Below are 26,881 nucleotides of genomic sequence, written 5' to 3'. Positions count from 1 at the left end.
TATTTTAGTTAAATGTCCACCAAAACACCAATCAAGTAAAAAATATTTTTTTGTTAGTTTTATAGTTTTAATTTATAAGCCATTGGAAGATTAAAAAAAAAGGTTAAAAAATTTTTAAAATATCATGTTTGGGTGATCAAAATGTTTAAAATTTCTTTTATATTATTATTATTACTTTTTATTTTATTATTGTTTTATTATACTTATTATTTTCATTGAACTGACTATATATGATAAAGAAAATTTAATTGTATCTTTTATTCAAAGAACTTTTAACTTGAAAACTATAAACTTTTTAAAAAACTTCATTTTGCTTGTTTGATTATCAGTAAAATGCTTAGTTATTTTGACAATTCTTGTTAAGTAATTTTTTAATACTCATTTTCAAAAAATTGTAAACCTTATCCTATTAATGTGTTCTTTAGTTATTATTTTGGATGTCTTGGTTGAGATATTATTGAATTAATTTTTAGCTTTATATAAAGATGAAAATTGTTTCTCTTGCTATATTTTTTACATCAATGTATTTAGGTAAGTTTTTTATTATTACTTAAATTATTACATTACTTACATGACAAAGTTGTTTATTTAAAGATTTTGTAACCTTAGTAAGCATAGTATAAGGGTTGTGATTGTTACATTTCAAAAATACTTAAAAATAAAAAAATTTAGTTTATTGGAATCACTTTTAAGTTACAAAATAATGAGTACTTTATTGTGTCACAAAGTGGAACACCTCAAACATTAACATACAAGAATTAGCTTTTTAAATCATCTTGAAAAAAAAACCATCAACCTAAACATGTTTATAACAACTGACTGGCAGGTTTACAACAGTTTTCCAATGACGAGCAACAACAGCTTCTATTCAAAATGTTCATCTATCATTCTAGTGCAATTTGGCATAAATACTTTCCCAGCTACATTTTTACAGCTGGCAAAGCAGTTCAAGAAAGACATTTTTTAACAGTGGAGAGCCATGTGTGGTCATCATGTGATGAATTGGTGCTATTAATGTATGTTAAAATAATGTTATTAGTAGCAGCACTAGCGTTAATGGACACTCTAAGTTGAATGAAATCATCTTCAATTTCAGACATGCTGCTTCATCCGCTGAATTTGCACATGTGTTGTTGCTGTTTTTAGCCAGCTGATGCTGTTCTCCATGAATTCAAGACTAATTCTTTTTTGTTTATTATCTTTGATTAATCATTGCGTTGTGTGTTTAGGTTGCATATCTTGCTTGTTTTATATACAGCCTCACATTTTGCTTTTAAGAAATTAAAAGTACTACATCATAAATAAAATAACTGCATTGTAAATATAATAAACTGGTTACATGTAAAAGTAATGAAGTATTGTAACAAAATAAATGTACTTCATTACATTTCATCCCTGCATAGTTTATTACATAATGATTACTAATTAGTAATCATTCTTTATAGTGATTGTAAGAGATCTCTCATATATACACCTATTTTTAGGTGTATATAGGAGCGATCTATTTATATTGTATATTTAGTGTTTTTAAATAATTATTCTTTTACAGAGCTTGTGATGAAGAAAATTGTCAAGCTTGTTATATCGCGCTCGTAAAATTAGAATATGTTTTCATCGAGTGTGATTATGTGCGCTCGAGATAACGTCAGCGAGTGCGATCATGAAAATTGCTGAAGGTGATGCTCATAAAAAGCTTTTTATTTTTTATTTGTTACATAATTCTTTTGTCAAAAAATGTTTGAATTAGTAATCACACTCATGAAACTACTTCAACAAAGTAGATTTTTATACTTCCAAACTTCTTGTATGTTGTCAAATCGCGATTTTATTTTTAACTATTTATGATATAAAAACATAATATCAAAAAAAACGCAACTTTTTATTGATTTAGTATTGAAGTATAATTTAGTGACTTAGTTTTGCTTTGTTGTTTTGATATATGTATTTTAAAATGTTACGCTGTAAACTTAATTAACAGTTAATGGTTTTTATATTTCTTGATATTTTTTATTCAAATTAATTATATAATTTTTTTCTAAAATTTCTTTTTTAAATTACATTTTTTTTATCTTAAAAAAATAACACAAGAATAATTTGAAAATCTTCATTTTTAAAAACTATTTATTATAAGTTAAATAACAGATTTTCCCCTCAACTATTGTCAACGGTGTTTCCTCTTCTATATTGTCGAAACTGAATGCAACTAATTCATCAGTTATGTCTTCATCAGCACTGTCTATTTCATCATCATCATCAAAAATTTGATTTGTAATCAATGTTGTTGCTGTTGACTTATAGTCAACTGGATCATCATCAACTTGAACCACTCGTCTCTTATTCAAATAAATTTCTTTTGCACACTTTTTAATCAGGATTATTTCTTCTTTTGACCATCTTCCATGGTTTCCTAATATCATAATGCTATCATTTAGAGTGTCGTGATGCATTGATAAACGTTGATCTGATAATATGCTAGTTACTGTGCTAAACGTTTGCTCCACGCTTGAGTTTGATCTGGATATTGTGAAGATAATTGATATAACTTTTAATAAATTAGGAAACTTTGACTTTTTGTACAAGAACGTCGACCTAAAAATTTCTCTTGTCTGGCGATTGCGTACCATTGCTTCAAGATTGGTTCTTGAATGAATCAAAAAAAGTTTTCATTCTTGGAAAACTAACTTTTCATTAAAATTGGAATGTTTTAATGGTGTTTTAAAATGCGTGGACAAAAACTTTATTTCTTCGAAGCCAAACTATTTAATAAATGTTGACATCATTACTTTGTTTCCTTTTCGAATGTCCTTGAATGCGAACATTCTAAACAACAGAATCGTTTTAAATTTGAGTTAAAATAAATAATAGTTAATAAAAAACCTATACTATGAACAAAGACTAATTTTAAAAATTACTCTAATATTAATATTTATTTTTATTATTAACGATGTGTGGAATATTACAAACAATAAATCAAATAAATCTTACTTGATATTTTCACAAGATTAAAAATACTCTGCAGTTTCAATTTTCTTATAATGGTTTTCTAATTTTCTATTCTTATTTTAATTGCGCATTTTTGTATTTACATTATGTTTCCACGTGCACATTCCATTATTGAAATTAGTGGCTATTAACGACTTCAAACTGCTCATTCAATACGTTGGTGCAAAAGAGAATGACTTAGTGCTTTTTATATTTTATATCAGTGCTTTGATAATAGAATATATTTAATAAAAAATCTTTTTTAAATATTTTATGAAAATAAAAGAACAATCCTGAACTATCGGATGAGTGTTATTTTATACGCTCTTTTTAAGCTGAACGAGCGTTGTTTATCGCGCCTAGAGCGTTTGAAAATACCGTTTACGGGCGCGTTTTATGAGCGGAGAACGATTGCTCTCGCTTCATCACAAGCCCTGCTTTTACTATTTTTTTTAAATTTAATTTTTACAAATTTTTAAAAGTATTGTTTTTTTAATTAATTAATAGTTTAATAAATAAATTATTATTTTGGTTTCGTCTGTATTTTCTCTTAATCTTTATAAATAAAAAAACTTTTTTTTGTTGGTTTTAATAAAATCTAAAGTATGAAATTAAATTTCTTTACAATGCATAGTTTGCTTATTGCACAATATGCAAACTATGCGTTATAAAAAAAAAATTTAAAATCACGCTAAGTTTGTATGGCGTAAGTTTTATTTATGAACAAAAATTATGTTTACCAATATCTCATTGGTAACTAAAATTACACATCTAGGTTGGCAGTTAGGTAAGCATTCAGCAATACCATCCTAACTACCAACCTAGATGTGTAATTGCCAACCTCGCTTCTATGTTTTATGGTCAAATCTCTGTATCAAATTTTTTTGCCAACCTGACCCTGACCTCTAAGAGATTAAGTTCAGCAAACAATTGCTGACCTCATTTTTACTAATTCCGATGTATTATGTATAAAATAGTTTTAAGAAATAATAAAAAAATATAATATGTTTCAAATAATGACTTTAGATTTCATTAGTATTTTTTTTGTTATAGCTAATGTTTGAGAAGATTTAAATGTGGTTTAAAATTAAATTTAATTACGACGCGGTACTTTAAAGTAGACTAATGAAACAATTTAACTTTTACGATATAAAAATCATTCCATGTAAATATAATTCCATACTTAAATGTAAGGAACATTGATAAAGTTTACCATATAATTATAGTTATAAAATGTAATGTACAACTAACAAAAACAAAATTTTTAAAAAATCCATCTGCAGTAGGGGATTTTTAAATAAATCATTGTTAAAAAAACAAATAATATGAGTGACAATACTGGTCCTGAAAAATTTTTAGAACCATTGCCATCCAAACAATTGTTGGGTACAGAACTGTTTTCACTTTAGTTATGAAATATTTTATTAAGAGTTTTTTTAAATTTTATAATTTTCTTTACAAATAATCTTTGTTGTAAATTTAAATTTTTTAAGAATATAATTATTTAAAATAAGATTATGTTTTGCTTTTGTTTATTTTAGTGAAGAGTGCTTCTTTAAGTGTTTTTGCTAGCAAGACTGATTTAAAAGAAGGAGATAATGTTACTATAACAACTCAAGTTATAATTTTACCAGGTGAAGAAATAACTGTTATAAAATGGGTGATTCATCAAAATGTAGCATTAGCTAGTGCGTTAACTGCAGATTCGTTTGCAGTATTGCCAAATGGCAAAAGTATTTTTGGTGATAGAATTTCAGCTAGTTATCAATCAAGCACTGGCTATCTAATAAACTTGATTAATTTGCGAGCCAATGATTCTATGAACTTAACTGCTGTGCTTGAATATAAAAAACCTACCGAAAAAACATATGGTGAAGTTTACCAAAGTTTATTTATTGATGTAAAAGGTTTGTATCAAATTTTTTTATGTTGATGATGATGATGATGATTAATTAATTAAATTATACAATAAAATCGATGTACACATTGTCTGGCAGTTGTAAAAATAAGTTTCCAGTGTAAAAAAGTTAAGAAAACAGTAAATATTAGGCTTTTATCCGAACTTCACAATTTACTTAAATTTTAAGTCTAAGTTTTGAATGTTTAAAGTTAAAAATAAAATTCTTTATTTTATTTGAGATATTGTTATTTATTAGCTGACCCAGTAATTTTGAGTTTTCCTGAGGTGCTGTTTGTAAACGAAGGTAATGAACTGTTTGTAGAATCAACAATATATGGTAGACCAAAACCTAGTAGCAATATAGTGTATGGAGACCAAGCATTTAATGCCTATAATTTCTTTGACTTTTCTAACAATACATATAAATATTTTTACAATTTGAGTGCTTTTTATGCCAACAGCTGTGGAAGTGTCTTACTGCTGAATGTTTTTGGAAATGGAGTTGCACGTAGCAGAAGTGTAACAGTTCTTGTTCAATGTAAGTTGTTTAATGTAATTCTATATACTTGAATAAGACATTGCTAAAAAAAAAGTATTTTAATATTTCCATTGTAACTTAATTGTTTTTTTCTTTTGTTTAACTTAATACGAAAATATGTATAGAGTTTTTAAAATTTGTTAACTAAACAAAGCATGAAAATTAATTTAAATACTGATCAACTTTTTCATTTATTAAATAATTTAACTAGTGTTTGTTTTATGAGGATCTTGTTGAAATAAAACTTAAGTGCATAAATAAAATTATATTAAAATACTATATGATAAGTTGAATAACTTTTGTTTCCTTATTAAACGATTATTTAAAGTTGTTAATATAAAAGAGTGTTGCTTAATTTTATGGAAACAATGCAATATATCAAACTTTCAAAGTTGTTAATTCTAAACATAATTGTGAACGTAATTTATTATTTTATTTTTTTGGTTTTCCAAACATCATTTATTCTGTTTGTTCTTCTGTGACAACAGATAAGATTAAAGGGTGATATTACAGGCTTCTTGTAAGGAAACTAAAAGCCCTACATTCAATTTTAAGGTTAAAGTAGTAGGTTTAATTGTTTTGATAATTAATATATGTTCTCATGGTTGGAACATTCCTTTTTTTCATAAAGTTTGTTACTACATTTCGATTTGAAAAAATAAAAAGCATATTTTATTGGGTTTCTTTTAAGACATTTAGCAAAAAAAAATCTGCGCAAATATTTTAAAGTATATTTATTCAACTATTGTATTTCGATATTGAATGTTACATATATTTGGAAAATACATGCATTAATATTCTTAAATTTCACTTAAGTAAGTTTGTGAAGTTGTGTACCTGAAAATGCATGCACTTTGCGTTTTATACTCAACATGAGCTTTCGCACAATCGCCGGCTGAACTTTTTTTGGTAGCTCTAATCCATTCATTTTTGAAGTCTTGTATGTTTTAGCTTCTTTTACATTGAACCTTAGTTTTCCTTTGACAATAGTCAAAAATACCTTTCGCTAGAATGTAAATCTGAGTAATTTGGTAGGTGGCAATCTTTTTGAATGAAATCTAATATATATTCTCAAAGCCAGTTTAAAGTTGTCCCAGAGTAATGACATAATGCTAAATGGGGCCAAAATAACGGATTACCTGTATGAAAAATGGCAAAAGACGCTTCTTTGATGTATATTTTGATGTTAATTGTTCCTGTAGTCTCAAAACAAGAGTTTCTTTTACAACATTCACAAACTGATTGTTTTACATTCAAAAATAAAACAAGTAGCATTAAAAATGTTATACATATATATATATATATATATATATATATATATATATATATATATATATATATATATATATATATATATATTATAAACTTTCATTTAAATTAATAAGTCATGTAACATATTTCTGTTGACATTAAAAAGGTTTGAGTTTATTTTATTAGTTATTGTGTGTGTGTATATATATATATATATATATATATATATATATATATATGTGTGTGTGTGTGTGTGTATATATATATATATATATATATATATATATATATATATATATATATATATATATATATATATATATATATATATATATATATATATATATATATATATATATATATATATATATATATATATATATATACGCTAATATATTTACTTTATTAGAAATTTATATTTTAATTAGTAATTCTGTTGTGAAAGCAAAGATTATTTTTTCAAACACCATTTTTTAAAAATATATCTCTGTGTATATCATTTATTTAAAAATAATCATTGCGCTTGTAAAGCGTGTACACAAAATAATTGTGAAAGAATAACCACGTCATTTTTTTTCAGTGGTTATATTAAAATCTTTTTAATTGTTTTGTGTTTTGTTTACAACGTGTTGTAGTTTCAAAAAAATATGTTAGTTTTTGGATTTGACTTGAAATTAGTTTTAAAAATGACAAAAGAAGAAGACGTAAGAGAAAAAATTATGAACAAGTGCTTACAAAATCCTAATAGTAGCTACAATTCGATAGCAAAATCGTTGCAAATAAATCCACGCACTGTTAGTCGTGTTGTTCAACGTTTTTCTCAAACAAAATTGATCAAATGCAAATCTGGTGGTGGAAGAAAGGAAGGTTTTAAAGATATAAAACTAGTTAGGAAACTGGTTAACAGTTTTAAGAATAACCCAAACCTTTCACTAAGGGAACGTGCAAAAATATATGGATTTTTTCATAGTTTTGTTGCAAAAGACAGAAACAAGCATGGTTTTCATTCTTTCAAAGCACAAAAAGTGCCCAACCGTTATGATACTCAACAAAAAAGTGCAAGAACCCGCGACAGAAAGTTGTATGAAAATTTTATTTCTAAAAATTTCTGTATTATTGAAGACGATGAAACTTATATCAAGTATGATCATCAACAAATTCCTGGTGCTGTTTATTATATTGCCAGATATAGAGGAAAAGCAGATAAGAAATTTAAATACAGAAAACATGACAAGTTCGCTAAAAAAGCTTTGATTTGGCAAGCTATTTGCAGTTACGGCAAAAAATCAGCACCTTATATTTCTCAGTCCACACTTTCAGGTCAAATATATGTTAAAGAATGCTTACAAAAACGCTTTTCACCTCGCATTAAATCATACAATAACATACCTGTGTTCTGGCCTGATTTAGCTTCAATTCATTATTGTAAACTAGCTATGGAATGGTATAAAAAAATAATGTGAAATTTGTGCCTAAAACAGAAAATCCTCTTAACTGCCCACAATTGAGAGTAATTGAAAAGCACTTGGCTATTATTAAAAGCAAAATGAAAAAAACAAAAAAGCTTTGCAGAAACATTAAAGATATTAAAATATCATTTAAAAAAGCATATAATAGTTTGTATTCTTATTCTGTGCGCAAGCTTAAGCAAAAGCTCGAAGTTTTATTAGGTTCCACAGAAATTATTAATTTTTTTTTAATATTTGATCTTCTTATATTATTGTATTAAAATTATTACTTGTTTTGAAATAAAAATTGAGTAGTACTTTTTTTTAGTTGTTTTTCTACTTTCACATTTATTTCGTGTACACGCTTTGTTTGTAAAAAAAAGTTTAACTAATGTTTCGTGCAAATTTTTGATGCAGCCTCGGAACGTGTTTATTTAAAATTTAATTTTGAGTAAAAAAAAAATCTTTAGAAAGGAAAACAGAATAAATGAGCTAATTATTTTTTAAGAGCAATTAAAATTTCTTATATATATATTGAACAATATTTAGTAATATTTTGAAATAAATTTGACAGTTAAGTCCCAAGCATTAACTTTTTTATTTTATTTTTATTTTAATAAACTTAAATATTTTTTAATCAGAATTAAATGATATATTTTTAAATCAAAATTAAATTATATATATTTTTTATCAGAATAAAATTATGTATTTTTATTAAATTAGTTTTAAAGTAAATCAAATTATTTTTATCAGAAATATTTATATAATTATAATCTTTGCTTCAAGCATAAAGTATTTGTGTTTTTCAAGCGAAAAAATATATCATTACAATTAAAAAATAAAAATAAATAAAATAAAAATATCATAATATAAAATAAAGATAAAATAAACTTTACCTTTTTTTTTATTATTAATTTTATTTTTTATTACTAAATAGAAATTTAAGTAAATTTTTTTATTGCAATCAAAAGTTGCATAAATAATGTTATGCTCGCGAGATGATAAATAAAAGTTTTTATTATAGGGTTTGAACCCCCCCCCCCCCTTTGATTTTCAAAAGTTAATTATATTACTAAAGTTGGTTGCCCCCTTCCCCTTTGATTAGTGCTGCCCAAACCCCTCTCCCTCACCTTAGTGAGTGGGGGGGGGGGGGAGTCCAGACCACATACAGACCACTGATTACCTATAATAAAATAGAATTTAACAAAATAATGATTTCAGTTTGAAATTAATTTAGATATTTAGATATTAAGTATGTAAATATCTAAATTAAATTAGAGACCTTTATTTGAATCATAATGAAAGTCTCTAAAAAGTTACTGCCCCCTTTATTTGTGCCCCTATCTACTATAAAGACCAGATCAAGAAGAGGACAACCAATCTTATCTTTCTTTTTATTAAGAAATGACTTATAATTAGTTGCACCCTTCACATAGACTAGTTGCAGATTAGAGGGGCACTGGTTTCTAGTAACACATTCAACCATTGATGATTGAAAAATAGGGTTATTTAAAAATAATGACATTTTTGGTGTGGATTCGACAAGTTTATAATGTTTGCATTTTCAGATAGTTGGGTCTAATGGTCTTATATGCTGCTAATCTTAGATCAAAACAAAGTGTTAGAAAAATTTACAAGCATCTCAAAATGACTGAAAATTGGACTTTTTAGGCAAGTGGACATGTTGCTTTTAGATATATTTAAGTTCTAAACTTTTTATTTTTTTTTATTTTATTGTTTTTTTCACCTCCTCAAGGCCAAGAAGGCCACTACAGATGAGGAGGCTACTTAATAGTTGAAAATCAAGGAGGGCCACTATGTCATGTTTCTATAATGATTACTATATATATTTCTTTAATGGTTTTTTTTTATGTTTCCTTTAATAACTTCATATACAAGAAAAAAATTGTTGTTTCTATATACAATTTTGTTTTCTGTTACTAAATATATAGTAAAATAATTAGCTTAATAGAGATTTCATAGTTTTTAATTTTATGAGTTTTTTTCATTAGTAAATAGCGGTTATACCTAATATAATTGTCATTTAAATTTTTATAACAAACTTTTTTACCTAATTGTCATTCAAAAGTTAATGTAGTTTTTTATAAAATTAATTAATTCTTTTATCTTACCGCTTATAAAATAATTTAAAAGTTAAAAGATGATAACCACAGTTCACAAATATAGGTTTTAGGTATAAAATGGTATGACCGCGGAAGTTTTAATGGATTTAGGTCACTAAAATTATACGTTATGAGGATCTGACTTTAAAAAAATATAATGTGTGGCCCTTTTTGAGAAAATTTAGTTTGAAAAATTGCGAAAATTTCATAATGTTTTTTAAAGATTTTTATTGGTTTAACTTCTTTAATTAGTATTTAAATCAACAATATGGTTGATAATACAATGTTTATTATTATTTTTTGTTAAATATAACAAGACTAAAAAATTTTAGTTAAAAAATCAATGAAAATATATCCTTTAATAATATATTAAAACTTTGACAAGGTTCTTTGATTACAGGTTATTACTACTAAACACCTCTGCAATTCTCTTGATTCTTGTCAGATGTTTTTTGTTCATTTGGGAAACATTGAATCTGTTGATGACAAGCTTTATTTTAGCATGAGCTGATTCAGAAGCCTGCTCTGCATATCTTCCAAGAGAATGCCCGGATCTGGAGATAAATTCTTCTAAGTGTGCTGTAATAGCATGTACTTTCCAAGTGACAGTTAAATCTTTTTGAAGATACTATAATAAAACATCAATCAATTTTTTTTAAATAATGCTGTTTATTGTAATGATATCTTTATAAGAAAGGTATAAATTATAGTATAACATAAATTATAGTGAAATACCCATGTACTGGCGCAGACAATATTATTAAAAGCAAAAAAGGACATTTTATATTCTACATTCTTACAGTATTCTTGGGTAACCACGTAAGATTGCGTGAATGCATGAATGTCTTCTTTGTAATTGGGATCCAAACTGTTTCCGAATGTTCCTTGAACTACCACGCGGAACTTTCGCAGGGGTTTTAATAGAGATAGTAGCTCTACTGGCAAAATATTTTCTAGCTCATCGCACTGTTCCAAACATCCCAAGCTTGAAACCCACATCGCAAACTTGGGCCACAATTTGGTTAGGAATGATGACATATGATTTACAAGGCCCATCAGTATGTGAAGTTCTGGCAAAGGTATAATATCTAACATCATTTGGATTTGTCTTCTTCCTTGAGCAAGCATGGCTTCACAACATTCTATGCAAAAATAATATTAATTAAAGTCTGATAAAATGCAGAACTTTTTAAGGCAAAGCATTATCTTTAATGTATATTATTAACATTACCTTGAAGTCCTGCATCCTTTTGTGTGGCGATCCAGCCTCGCAATATAGTATATACCAATCATCTAAAGATCTCAAAGTTCTGAGATCTCCAGCAGCAATACTTGATGTACCTTCACACCAGGAACAGGAATGTTTTCCTCCATGTGCCTAGAATAATTTATATAAGGTTTATGATTTACATTTTATCAAGTAGTACATGCATATACTTGCATGTACTACTTTTTTACTAATGTAAAAAATATATAAACTTATATTATAATACATATGTTACCGAAATTCCTAACAATATATTGATGATTTTCATATCTGATGCCAGAGTATATTTGCATTCATGCAGATTTATGCCCTCGACAATCTGCAATAAGTTATCATGGGTCTCTTGTAAGTTATCTGCATATGCAAGAACGATAGAACCATTGATCCCAGAGTATGTTCCTCTGTCCCCCATGTCGTCCTCTCTCTCTTTTTCAGGCTCGAATATGTTACAGATTACTTTCAATGAACCTCCACCTAAATTGAACATGAAGTTGAGGGAACATTTTACTAAATACTATATTAAAAGAATGCTAAACTTTATTCTATGTCCCTAACTTTTAACTTTGGTTACCTGAATCAATTCCAACTCTGATGAAGGTACAGTAGTAGTTTTGCCCTCTGAAATCCATGACAAAGCTGAGAAACTCTGTAAGGTCTTTAATATAAGCAAGGTCTCTTGAAACTACCTTTGTAAGCCTATCGTTTATCTTCTCTTCAGCTTGAATTGTCTTAACAGCATAAAAATCTGAAAGGATCTTGCTCCTCTCGTCTAGTTTTGCTTCCATAAATAATTCAAGTTTAATACCGCATTTCCGAAGCCCCTGCAACATCTGCTTATTTATATACTAAGTCCTAGTTTGTTTTATTAGAGGTTGGATCTCTTCAAATTTTACTTTCTTTTTTTGTTCAATTTGTTTGCCAAGGATTGCAGGAATTAATGCTCCTCCTGTAATAAAATTCAATAACTGCTCTTACATATTTGAAAAAGAGCTGACACTGAAAATGTGAAAATTGTTATTTCACATGTTATTTATAGTATATTAGATAGGAAACCTAACCTGTTGAAATACTGATCTCTTCTCCAAGGTTTGTCTGTGAAGATGTATAGATGTTTTTGAGCAAAGTTGAAGTAACTTACTGTTGTACCTTTGATGATCTGCTACTTAGGTGGCTTTAAACATTTACCTTCTCCTTCCCAGGAGAACATTTGTGGGGTAAACCTTTACCAAGGTTACAAAAGTAGTTAGGGCATAAAATAAGAGGTTTTTTTGACTTTGACTTTTCAATTCTAGCTTTAGTTTTCTCTAGCACCCTATGATCCATGGATTTTGCCATAGAACAGACTGTACACTGTATGACACAGTCTTTTCCAGACTTGAAAAGCATTAGGTCCGCTTGCTTCCAGTTTTCAGTAACATTCATTGGAATAGGATTATTGGAAGCCAGCTTGTACATGTATGATTTGCATGATGAACAAATTCCTTATAATAAAATTAAAGTTATGAACTCAAAAATAACATCTGTTTTTAACAAAGAACATTGTTGTGAGGGAGCTGTAAGACATGTTTTCTTTTAAAAAAATATTTCATTCAATACATATTAAATTGTCTAAAAACTGTCAAAACACAATATTAAATTGATTACAATACTTAACCTATTGTATTTAAAGTTTTAATGTAAGTTTTTCCTGTTGGATACTCAAACACATGTCTTGAATAGTTGGGATTGATATGTTCTTTGATCAATTTCTCCAGTGTCAGGTTTGTCGGTATACAATTTAAATCTTTCAGGTGGCAGCAAGCACAAACCATTCTCTGATTGTCCTCGTGACTTCTCTTATACTTATTCTTTTTAAAGAGTAGGCGTGGCCTAACCTTTTGGTTCTTTAAACTGGTTTTGTAGATTTTATTTTTTTATTTTGCTGATTATCTATATAAGACATATATCTTGCTACATATCTAAGTTTCGAAAGTGAGCATAAGAAGACAGTAAAAACTAGAATAAGTGTAAGTATAAGAAATACTATTTTATTGTAATCCATTAAAATATAGATATATGTAAATAATAAAAGCGAGAATACATAAAAAATACTATGACTGCAATATCAGAATCATCATGTTAACATGTATATATATATAAATATATATATATATATATATATATATATATATATATATATATATATATATATATATATGTATATATATATTTATATATATATATATATATTTATATATATATATATATATATATATATATATATATATATATATATATATATATATATATATATATATATATATGTATATATATATTTATATATATATATATATATTTATATATATATATATATATATATATATATATATATATATATATATATATATATATATATATATATATATATATATATATATATATATATATATATATATGACTAGTTATGCAATATAGCTACAAATATTAATATAGAATAAGAGTCAGATCTAATTTTTTGGGTTTTTAACTAAAATGTTGTAGTCTTGTTATATTTAACAAAAAATAATAATAAACATTGTATCACCAAGCATATTGTTGATTTAAATACTAATTAAAGAAGTTAAACCATAAAAAAATCTTAAAAAAATATTATGAAATTTTTGCAAATTTTCAAAATGAATTTTCCCAAATAGGACCACATATTGGAATTTTTTAAAGTCAGATCCTTATAATATATGATATTAGAGACCTAAATCCATTAAAACTTCTGGGTTCATATCATTTATACCTAAAACCTATATTTATGAACTGTGTAACGTACGCTCTAGATAAACGTAAAATTGTGTTGCGTGTACATAAATTGCTGGCGGCTTAATGCTTTAAAACAAGGCCTGTTATTTATACAATTTGCTTTCGATTGTTAAATTAGCTTTTAAGCGGATTCAAAACACTACCACCTATTCCGTAAATCTTATTTAAAAGCGATTTAAGCTTTATTTTAAAATGATTAAAGCTTATTTAAAAGGTCTGTGGTCTGTTGTATTGGGAACTTTCAAAAGCTGATGTAGCTGATGTAAGTTTAAAAATATAAAAATTAACCCTAAAAATATAAAACAAAATAAAAATTGTTTTTTTTTTCAAATTTTTGTTAGTTTTTTTTTGTAAAAACAAACTTTATTTTTAAGTACTTTTTCTATAAAAAATTTAATATCGTAGATCTATTCAACAGGCATTAACAAACTGTAAAACATTAAATTTACTGATAGACTTAAATTAGTGCATTGTTTACTTTCATTTAGTAAATTAGTGCATTGTTTACTTTTATTTAGTAAATTAGTGCATTGTTTACTTTCATTCATTGATAAAAGCTTGCATCAGCTAATTTATAGTTTATTTAAAAATATCAATTTAGTTACACCATCTAGACACAGGCAAAAAAATTCAGTATGAAGTTCATATTATATGAAATGAATCCTAATTTTTAAAAAGTATCAACTTTGCCACTAATATTTTAAAACAAGTTTTATTGTTTAAGAGATTGATTTTGACTAAATTTTTTAATTTTTTGTTTTTTTATTTAAAAGTTTTTTTTTTTTTTAATTTATGACTTTTTTAAAGCTCAATTTCATCAGAATCGTATAGGAGTTATATTTTCATTTATGGGTTGGTGTTTATGTTCTTGATGTAACAACATACATATTTGTAAAATAATAATTATTTTTTTTACTATTTTGATATAATATTATTATTTTTACTTTCATTACTATAATTGTTATACTAATTTAATGTATAGTTACACCAGGATTCGTAAGCCTTTCATTGCCAGTGGTGCAGTTAGAGAACTTTTTCATTTACTTGAAGTGGAATTCAATTCCTTCTGGAACATGTCCTGTAACGTATAACATAGAATTTTTAAACAACACCTATCAGATAGTCAATCAGTTTTATGGGATTAATACAACATCATTTTCAGCAGCTAACAATGCTAATGCAACTATTTTCAGAATATATGCTGTTTACAATGGTACACCAGGGCCTGCATTTAATCTAACCATACCTCCTCCACAATCAACTACTACTACTACAACAACAACAGCAGTTAAAACAATCATTCTAAGTTCTAAGCCAGGTTATTTTTTAGTTCACTTCTTGCTTAACTGATTAAACTTTTAAAATGTTTAATATCTTAATCAAATATTATTTTTTATGAAAATAACATAAAAATATTGTGACATATTAATCCATAGTCTTGGTAATGACTACTTTGTCATTAGTGATTGGCAATCAGAATTGAAACTATAGTTTTTTTGTTTATAGATACATTTATTTTATGTTTGTACTGAAAATAATAAAAATAATGAGCAAAAGAATCAGTGAAAAAAAAAAGAAAAATTGTATTATATTTACAATAAAATTAATGTTTTTATGTTTATATTATTTAGATTTTTAATATTTAAAAATTGTAATTATCAGAAATAGTGTTTCAATTCATAGTAATTGTTATTATTATATATTTTATTTCAAATTTCTGCTGATTATTCATTTTCAGAAATCAGTGCACGACAAGCAAACTCTGGTTTAAGTACAGGAGTAGTAATTGGAATTGCAATTGGTGCTGTTATTTTTATTCTTCTAATTGGCATAATTATTGTGGTTATTGTTAAAAAAAGTAATGCTTATGAATTAGCTACAATTTTTTTTTTCATATTTGTATTATCTAATGGATTTAAGTAAAAGATTTAAAGCAGTCGTAGTACAGTGGGTAAAGTTCTGGCTCAGAACCAAGAGGTTTGAGGTTCGATGTCGGCTTTAGCCCAACAAGTGACAGCCTTATATTATATAGTAAACCTTATGCTATTTATGGCTGGCATCAGGTAAGCACTAAGCTTTTAAAAAAAAGTTGTCACATTAAAAACATAAAAAACAAAGTCACAAATAAATTGCCGATCTCTGACACTTTTAGGTCAGCAGTTAGGTCAACATTGCCGAATGCAATCCTAATTTCTGAGGGCTTTTTTGATGATACCATATTGAAATAGCTATCTGTTGGGCTTTAGTACAGTTGCATGTACTAAATGGCATTGTTTAATACTTTTTTGTAACTAAATAAATTTAAATAAATTGATAAATTTCAATAATTTTTTGTAAGTCTTTAGTCTGTTACATAAAAGTAAATAATATCTTATTAATACAAACTATATATACTGTGATAATATTAATTATAATTGCAACAAATAGCAATCAATATTCATATCTGTAAAATACAAACATTTTAAAAACTGCTTTTCAATCAAAGTTTTTTTTTTTTTGCCTTATAAATTTTTTACTCAACAGATCTATTCTCTTTGAATTAACATCTATTTAACATCTTTAATTTTAAACTCACAAAATCATAAAACAATTTGTAATAGCTCGCTTGTTTGTAAGGCTTCTTTTGTTGACACAAGATTTGTAATTTGTGTGCACTTTAATCCTAAGAAAAAAGATTAATTAATTTTTTTTGTTTTTTTTTGTTTTGTTTAATAAAAGACCTTAATAAAAATAATTTCCTCTTCCAGAACAATTAGATTTACAGTCTGTCACAATAACTTTAATAAAGCAGCAAATGTAATTAAATAAATACAAAATACAATCATCATTTGTTAAAACAACCATTTTTTAAAGTAAAATATGGTATAAATACTGTCTTTATGCATATAAAAGTAAAATTGCACTTATGATGTCTCCTAGTAAAATTAATAAATCTGGGGTCTTAATAAGGCATAAAGAAGTTAATTTTTTTTCAAATAATAAGCTAACCCCCTTCTCTAAATTAAACAGCCAAGTTTTTTTTTATGTTCTAAAATGATAATTGATAACTATACAAAAATGATAACTATACAAAAGAAATTTATTTTTAGTCTTTTTTGAAACTCTTATCACATGTAAGTAAAAAATCAAAATATATTGCTGAAATATACTCATTTACTCTGAAATCTTTTGGCATATTTATTCTATGTTTTAGTATCAAAAGGCTTGAGAATTTAAGTATAAAAAGTTAGCATATAGTGTTAAGATATCAGATAATATCAGACTTTTAAAATTATGGTCCAATTTATAAAAGTATAAAAGGTGTTTTATGCTATTTTTGAATCTTATGAAATTTTATGATTGGAAATAATCCAAATGATGTTGCTTTTTACAATGACTTTAAAATATATATTTTTATTACTTCAAAAAGATTTTCTTTAACTTTTAGAAACTTCTTCATCATCTAAGAATCAAAATAAAATTATAGGGGGTGAGTTTTTAGTTTTTACAATAAAAATTACCTAAAATAAAAAATAAAAAAGTTTGAAATTTTTTTTTTATTCTCTTTACTCACTAAGTATTAATCAAATACTAATAACGTACAGTATGCAAAAATAATGAGTTGTCTGATAAAATATTTTAAATTTTTTCTAGATTATCAAGTATTTTTTAAGAATATATTTGTGTATTGGGAAATAAATTGCTTTTAAAACCTATTGAATTAGACTAATATAATGATGCATAAATTTGACTGCAAAAAAATATTCCTGCTCTAACAAGTTCATTGTTTGTTTGTAAATTGAGCCAATCAAATTTCCAAACTAATAAGTAAAGTTGAAAATACATTGCTAATAAATTCATTTTTATCCTAGAAATAAAATAAAATTATCATGGCAATAAAAATAGCATCATCAAACAACACAAATCTCATAATGGATTTGTATAATCAAGAAAAATCATACCATAAGATCCAAAATTAAACAGAAGTTCCTTTTACCACAGTGTCCTCAATTTTTAAGAAACTGATCTGATTGAAATTGTCTCAAATGTGGCTGGCAAAAGATAGAAGACTAAACTAGTTTTAAAAGTTCAAAAAGATCACAACACCACAATCAGAAGTGACACCAGTAACAATCAGAAATCATATTACAGAACAAGGTTATTGAGGTAGGATTTGTTATATATAGTTATTGATTGGAAAAAGAAACTTTTTTGCAAAGCAAATGAAATATTAATTGGAGTTTGTAAAGAATTATGAAAATATATAGATTTTATAATGGAAATAAGTTTAACAGTTATAGGTATTATAAGAAAAAATAGTCCAAATACAACCTTTTCTGATCAAATGAGTACAAAAAAATCTGATCAAACAAATTCAAAGAAAGTTTGATCTGTCTAATCAAATAGGTTCAAAAAAAAGATCTGATCAAACGGTTCCAGAAAGTGTGGCGAACAAACAAGAGAAGCATATAAATTTAGTTGTTTGTAAGGTACTGTTTTGTATAAATTTGATTGTTTGAGGTAGTGTGATTTGGAAAGGAGTGGAAAAGTTGACATTAATTGATGATGAAATGGATGCTTCAATGTGTTGTGAAATCCTTAAAACCAACTTGGGACCATCAAATAAAAAATTGGTAGTGAGAATCAATTTCACATTCCAGCAGAATAGCAACACAAAACATACTGCTAAGAAAACAAAGCTTTACTTTGATATAAATAAACTTTATGATTTGGAGTGGCATCTCAAACTTGGGGCTTGAATACTTTAGGAAAATTATGGTATATTTTTTTTCAGAAAAATGATGATCCAGCATTTAGACACAAAGTTGAATTAAAAGAAGCTATAATGAGTGCATAGGATGTTTTTTTTAATAAATGTTTAATAACTGATAATGTTTTTTTTTGCTGTAGCTTTTATATTATACAAAGAAAATAATGATTTTTATCAAATTCTTAATGATATTAAGGTGGTATTAATATGTATACATTAGACGGAATTTTTGTACTGTTTAGTACAAAAATTTAAATTTTTAATAAATTTAAATTTTTCTAGTGTTTAGTACAAAAATTTGGTCACAAACATTGAAAAAAATCAGTACACCCTTTTTTTTTTCTATTTTTGCATACTTGTATATGCATATACATTAGGGTGACAATTTTTTTCAACAAAAAAAAATAACATTGCATCAAATTCTTCTCCTACACCCTTCAGTGATAATAAAGATGTTTTGGTTTTGTTTTATGAACTAGTATGTAGTAATTAACCATTATTTTAAAATTTTCTTTGTTCATTGCCAATAGTTTTTTATTTAATCAAAATCATTTTGAAAAGTAATATGTAATGTTTAATTTTTCATTCAATGAATAGCATAACACTACATTGCAAAAAGTTTTTAAAATTTTCGAACTGTTAACAAATTTACTAATAAAAAATTGCATATATAGAAAAAAGGCTTAATAAACATAGTTTCAATTAAGGTTTATTAAAGGTATTATTTAGTATATTATTTAGTAATGACATTAATTAATTGAATGACTTGTTTTTAAATTAAATATAACTAAAAAATAAATATTAAACATTTATGTAATTGGCATCATATATACACAAAGATGCAATCAAGTATTGAAAAGAAGGTGAAACATGTCAGAAATCTGAATGTCAGTTGCGTCTTAAATCTTCTTAAATCTCTTAAGTTTCTTTTTTACCTCAGAATCAGTCTCTTACTAATGGGTTACTTCTAGTGGCCATTAGAGATAATAACAGAGATCAGAACTACTTAGATTTAAAAGATTTAAAACCCTCAATTAAAAATGCTGATGAAAAATTCAAATGAGATAAAATTGATATCTGAATCATGTAATTTTTATTATGAAAAAACTAAATTGTATATTGTTACATGTGTGTTGTGTTTTACTTTATAGAATAAACTGTAAATATACTTTTTCATTTGCATTTTTTATTAATATTATTGTAGATCTTTTAAATCTGGCAAGAAATGCAAAAGTTTAAGCTACCCAGATCAAAGATTGTTTATTTGAAGATTACAGGCATCTAGTGGAATACTTAGCTTTCTGTTTTAATATTCAGGTGCCTGTTAAAGATAAAGCTTTACAGGTGCCTGTTGAAGATGAAGCTAGATTCATGGCTTTGAAATTTACATAGCCAGTTATAAACTACTTAAATCATAACCAGCAGATTCTAGTCTCTAGAGTTTGTCTAATGATTGTTGCAGTTTATGCTCCAGGGTTTTCAAAATCCAGTCTTGCTAAAAAATCAGTATTGAATGGCTTTAAATCATTCAAAGTAGAAAAATTATAAAGGAGGAATGGGATATTAGTGTAGAAACTTCAATTTTAAATAGTTTAAAATCTCACTTCTGGTAACTTTTGCCTAAAGCAGTAGTTATGGTTCTTGCTGATTCTAACCTTGAAATTCAAATAAAGTCTGACATTTTGAAGGCCTTGTTGGAGCAGGAGGTTCCTAACATTAGAGAAATTAATTAAGAAAAACAACTTCCTGTTTCAGTAGATTAAAATATAAAGCATTGTGAACTTGTTACCTGTAAAAGCTGGTTTCTTTTTGTCATTTCTCACACATTTTATTTTAATTTGTGCTTTTTTTTGCTGTTTGAGAAAATTTAAAACAGATTTCAAAGAATGTTTATCAGGAATGTTTTGTTAATTTGAAATAAATATTGTTATTTGAAAGCGAACATTGTTAAACTTTTTTTTAACTATCTTAGATAAAAGTTAATAACTAATATTATAAAATAGTAATTGTGCAAACTAACATGCTTCTTTACACTCATTTGTTAGTATGTATTGGCATAAAATAATGATTATTTAAATTATTGGAAAAATACATCTACCCATTCCAATCATTCTAATAAACTAAAATTTTCAATATAAGCTAATATATAGATGGAGAACTAGGGTTTTAAAAAATATGTATGCGCAGATATTCGCAGATAAATTGTGTGTATACATGGGCATACTTATGCACATCCCTTTTTTTTTTTTTTTAAATTTTAATTTATTATAAACTGTTCCATTTAAATCATTTAAAACTCATTTTAAATCATTTAAAACTCGTTCTACAAAAAATTATTGGAACATTGTTGGTTGTCAGAAATATCTAGCAGTCTTTGAAGTTGCAAAATCTATTGTTGAAAGGATTTGTTCGTCTGCAACAGCAGAGAGAGCTTGATCGATTTTTCTATTTATTCATTCACGATTGAGAAATCGCTTGACAAACGAATGGGTAAAAAAATTAGTTTTCATGTATACCAATAGTGTTTTGATGGATACCAACGACAAAAATGACTACATTTTAGAGGAAGAAGCAGTTCTCAGCGGGTTTGCGTGTGAAAAATTATAAATGAGTAAATATAATACAAAAATGAATTAAATTATTAAGTTTTGTGTTAAAGAAATTTGTTTAAAAATCATGAAAATATTTTGAAATATTTACTAATAAATTTAATTACAGAAAATGAAATTTTCTGTCACCTGCGTTTGATTTAAAAAACATTTCCTTCTATATTGGACAATATTTAATTAATTCTAAATACCATTCATCTGTTAAACTAGTATGCGCATCATATGCATATTATGCGCATAACTTTTGAATGGTATGCAAATATATTTGCGGATATGCGCATAAGTTTTGAACCCTATGGAGAACAGATATTTACACTATATATTTGCATTTTTTGAAAAAAGTTTGAAAAGTGCAAAAAAAATTGTCACTTTAATATACATATAAAAAGATGTATCCTGAAATTAATTTTACTATTGATATTATTTTGATTAAAAAAAAGTTCATAATTTTTAGTAAGCTTTAGATAATTGTGTGTGATCTAAAACTTAAGCAATTAATTTAAATAACTTTAAAATATTTTTTAAGTATTTTTATTTAATTAAATTTTTTTTTTATATTTTGGTTTATCAGCCTAATAATATATTTTGTTTTATTAAGATAAATTACTGATTACTAAGATAAATTACTGTATTAAGGTTTTGAATGAAAATAATCTGAGTTATAAATTAATGGTCAAACCTATGCACATTGCGCTCATCAGTGAGTAATATTGAAAGATTTTTATATGTGTTATATGTTTAAAAAGGGTATGTTATATGTTTTAAAATGGACATGTTGTATGTTATAGGTTTAAAGGTGTATTTATAATACATTTTTTCCAGTTTAGGATTCTGAATACTGGATCTTCTTGACTTAATGCATGGGTTTTGCTTGTGTCTTTTATTTATTTTTTTGTGTCTTTTATTATTTTTTTTATGACTAGGCAACTCATTCTATTTATCTCCTAATGAGGGTGCAGCTCTAAAACTTAGTTTTATTTTTCTGAGCCCAGCTGGTAGTCAGGTTTCCTGAGCTCTGTGGTAGCTCTCAGGGAGGCTAATTCCTTCAACAAGTGTAAAATATCAGAGTAGTGTCATGTAGCGCATAGATGGTATCTTGCGCAACATTTACATTTGTAAGAATTCACCCATTTATCAAGAAACTAGGTTTGAATCCACAGACTATTCTTTTATGTGCTTTTGTTTAGTACCATTTTACTCTATTGTCTTTCTCTTTATTTTTTGATCTCCTTCATCTCAAGACTGCACTCTTTTTAATGTTATTTCTGATCAAATTGACCAAGCCTTCTCTCTTTATACTTCTGCCAATATCATTGTTGTTGGTGGCTTTATTGCTCATCACACTAAATGGCTTGGCTCTAGTGTCAGTGACTCTGCTGGCGTTAAGGCCCGCAACATTTGTCTTTCTCAATCTCTAACACAAATATTCAACTTTTCAACTCGCATTCCAGACAGTCCGAATCATTTACTTTCTCTATTCGACCTATGTCTTGTTTCTGATCCTAGTCAGTGCTTAGTTTCTCTACATTTACCTTTTGGTGCTTATGATCATAGTTTAATCTCTCTAAAACTAACATGTCACCTAAAGACAATACTGAATTGTTTGCTAAGAACTTCTCATCAATATTATCTCTTGATTACACTAGTTACATTCTACCTGAGATAGCTGACAAACAGTTTAATCCATTATTTGGCCTTTATATCACTCCAGCTTCTGCATCTAAAGTTATTCATGCTTAGACTTTTTTACAGCTTGTGGTCTGGACATCATACCTGTTATAGCCTTGCTGAAGTGTTCTACACAGTTGTTGTCTATACCTGATAATAATTTAAAAAGTGCTTATCATAGTCTTGTTTTCCAGTCTGCTGGAAAGCGGCATCTGTTATCCCTATTTTCAAAAGTTCTGGAGAGCAATCTAACTAGTCTAACTACTGTCCCGTTAGTTTTTTTACTCATGAGCAAAGTTTTTGAGTTTTTAATAAACAAATACTTAATCTCTCATCTTGAACCTAATACTCACTTTATGATCACCAATATGAATTTCAATCTTCTTGTTTTACTTCTGATATTTTACAGTAATAACTTATAGGTTTTATCGTGTATTAGATAGATGTGGAGAGGCTAAGGGTATGCTCTCTACATTTCTATAACTTTTAATAAAAATTGACATGCTGGTCTTTTCCATAAGCTCTCCTCTTAAAGCGTATCTGGTAACATTTTTAAGTTTATTGAATCCTTCCTTACCAATCGTAGTATAAAAGTTGGCCTCGATAGACAGCACTCTTCATCATATCCTGTAACTTCAGGGGTTCAAAAATAATAAAACATCAATTTTATTAAATTGTAAATTTTAAATTTATAAATATTTAAAAAAACTTTTAAAATTTATTTATTTTATTTGTTTTAAATTTTTCTTTTTTTCTTTCATTAATTAGGAGGAAACAAAGCGATCAAGTATGTTGATTTTTTTCCTTATTTTTAATAATTTTTAGATTTAATTTTAAATTAGTTTATATTTTCTATTAAAATTTAAATATTTAATTTAAGACCAGATGCTTTTCCATTAAAAGTCAAAAGTAAAAGTTCTGATGAAGTAAGTATATATAATGTGTCTATGTTTGCCATTCATGTGTATATAAAGTATCAATATACAATGACTATATAATGGTTCACAGCATTACGCACCACAAATCCAAATATATTTGGTTTAGCTTTTTAATTAGAAAAAAGTAAACAACCAATAAAAGGCATATTATTGAAAAATATAAACAAATAAACATGGTATTGTAAACCGCTTTGGTTGTTACTGCTATTGGTTTTTAAGATGATTTTTTTCAAGTTTATAAACTCAAGTTTGGTTTAGAATTTTGTCTCATTTTATATTATTTTAATTAAGATGTTTACTTAGATTATTTATGTTAATGTAATTATACACTAATTTGAACCTAGAATGATTATCCACCATCTAAAAAATCTCAAGATCCTGATCAGATGATATATGCCCAACTAGGTGCTGGTGGTGGTCGAACTGGTCCTAAACCAAATCCAATTAATTCAAATTATGCTGAAATTAAAGTTGATGACATGGGTTATCCAGCTCGAGGACCAACTTCCGATAGACTTCCTTCAAATCCGCCGCCATATGATGATGTGTCACGTAGATATAGCCGACCACCTTCCGAAACATTTGATGATGGAATAATTGTTTAACAAAGGTTTCTATTTTAGCAATTTATATTTCATAAATGTATATATTTTGTATGTAAATATGCATGTATAAATATTTTAATACACTTATCAATAAGTTTGTAAAATGCATACATACATAAATGCATGTATTCATACCTATATGTGTATTATGCTAGGATCTCAATGTGTCAGATCATTAAGATTACAATGCCCTAAACAAATCAACTAAAAATGACTAAATTTCTTTCAAGGAAATAAAAAAAGTTTTAAAATCTAAATTACATTAGGTAATATAGCTCGGTTTAAGTAACTCTCTTTTTACTTTCAAGCAATTATAAAAAGCTTATTTTCAAAACACATTATGTGCAATTTTGATTGTATGTGTTGCTTTAAATATTATTCAATTAAAAAAATAAATAAATAAGCACATGAAAGTGCATTTTATTAACATTTTATAGTTTATTTATAAATAATAACTTTTTAAAGTTGTTTTGAAAGGCTGCTATTTAGAGAAACAACTTGATTGTGAAACATTAAAACAAGTTGAATGTTACTACCAGGAGGTTTAAACACTCTCCTGCACCACTATAACACATAATAAATTTACCAACTTGCTATGATCCCATAGTTTCAAGTTATTGTTGTTATGATCACAAGACACTATTTGATTTGAACATTGTATACTTAAAGTAAAACAACATAAATAATTTGTGTTTAAGCATTACATTATAATCTATGTTTCAGATACTGGAAAATACTTGGTTGTCTTCAATGCTTTTAATTTTAGTAGGGTTCTATCTTTTATTCATTTCAATCCGCCAAATACTGACTGCCCTCAAAAATTTACTGTATAAATGTTTTTTATGGTGCCGGTTTTTTGAGTCAATCATTCAAGACCAGTCGTATTTCAAGACAAAGCACTTTTATATTTTACCCTTGTCGTTTAGTTTATATTTATATTTTTTAGATTAGTTTTTAGTGTTGGCTGTCATATACTGCTCAATGGCCATGAACTGCACAATGAACTTCCATGTTCACATTGTGACTCACACAATATGAACTTCCATGTTCATATTGTTTGAGATAATTTGGAAAAGAATCACATGCTGTGTGAGATAATTTATCCCCATTTGAATGCATATTGAGCATAGTTAGTTGCTCTTTGTTTTTATTTTTAATAATTAAAAGATTTTTTGCAATATTGTGCAAAGTTTACTCAGTCCCAAATATAGACTTCATAAGTTCTTTGCATGGTTGTTTCTCTGTGCAACGGTCTTATTTGTCAGCGTTCTCATTTGTCAGCTGTCTTATTTGTCAGCGGTGTAATTTGTCAGTGGTCTCATTTGACTGCAGTCTCATTAGTCAGTGGTCTCATTTGATTTGTGCTTTGGAATCATTGAGTTGAGAGAGGAATATAACATGAACTAGGGGGAAAAAAATCCAATTTAATTACAGTGGATCCCTGGCTTTTCCAAAAGAAAAAGGAGTGGGGATAAAGTATAAACAACGTTTGTGAATCAGTTACCTTCAAAGCAATATTCAAAAAATTCATCCATTAAGTAAAATTCAAATAAAGTTTAGTTACATTTGTTAGTATTTTTAAATCTTTTTTATTTAATTTAACATTTAAATTTTCTTTGTATCATTGTTAGTTAAATCAATGTTTTCTTTTTAGATAAAATGAGTGAATCTTCTAAATGTCAAATGTTTTGACTAGTTTTTTATTTTTTTTACTGGGTTTTGATTATTTGGAAATTTGTAAGAAAATTTTATTTATCTTATTTAAATTATTTTGAACTGATATTAAGTTTTTCAATTTTCATGTTCAAATTCTTTTTCTTCGAAAATTACTTTATTTGGTGAGTTTTACTTTGTTTCAAAAACGTTTATATCTTTTAAAAAAATTTCTAATATGTTATATTTCATTTTCAAAATAGTTTCTTATATTTTTGTCTATCATTTTGTGATGAAATAATTTTAACTTTGTTAATTAAAACTTATTTAATTTCATTTTCCTTTAAAACTACAATTTT

At 26.4% G+C, this 26,881-nt stretch overlaps 1 protein-coding gene across 2 annotated transcripts; it reads left to right on the top strand.

The window, feature by feature from the left end:
- The first annotated feature begins 423 nt into the window (after window positions 1-423).
- LOC136075455 (uncharacterized) lies at window positions 424-24,874 on the top strand. 2 transcript variants are annotated; one of them, XM_065788712.1, is made up of 9 exons: window positions 424-531; window positions 4,524-4,889; window positions 5,139-5,420; window positions 15,282-15,617; window positions 16,038-16,157; window positions 17,727-17,768; window positions 24,095-24,113; window positions 24,207-24,252; window positions 24,609-24,874. In XM_065788712.1, the coding sequence occupies exons 1-9, from the start codon at window positions 486-488 to the stop codon at window positions 24,867-24,869; spliced, it is 1,518 nt and encodes a 505-aa protein (XP_065644784.1). In that variant the 5' UTR covers window positions 424-485; the 3' UTR covers window positions 24,870-24,874. The 2 variants fall into 2 exon arrangements, with proteins under 2 accessions (XP_065644784.1, XP_065644785.1); XM_065788713.1 differs by lacking the exon at window positions 17,727-17,768.
- Window positions 24,875-26,881: the final 2,007 nt, after the last annotated feature.

This window comes from Hydra vulgaris, chromosome 01 (genome assembly GCF_038396675.1).
Source record: "Hydra vulgaris chromosome 01, alternate assembly HydraT2T_AEP".
Classification (NCBI taxonomy): domain Eukaryota; kingdom Metazoa; phylum Cnidaria; class Hydrozoa; order Anthoathecata; family Hydridae; genus Hydra; species Hydra vulgaris.
This window is presented reverse-complemented; position numbering and strand designations above follow the sequence as displayed.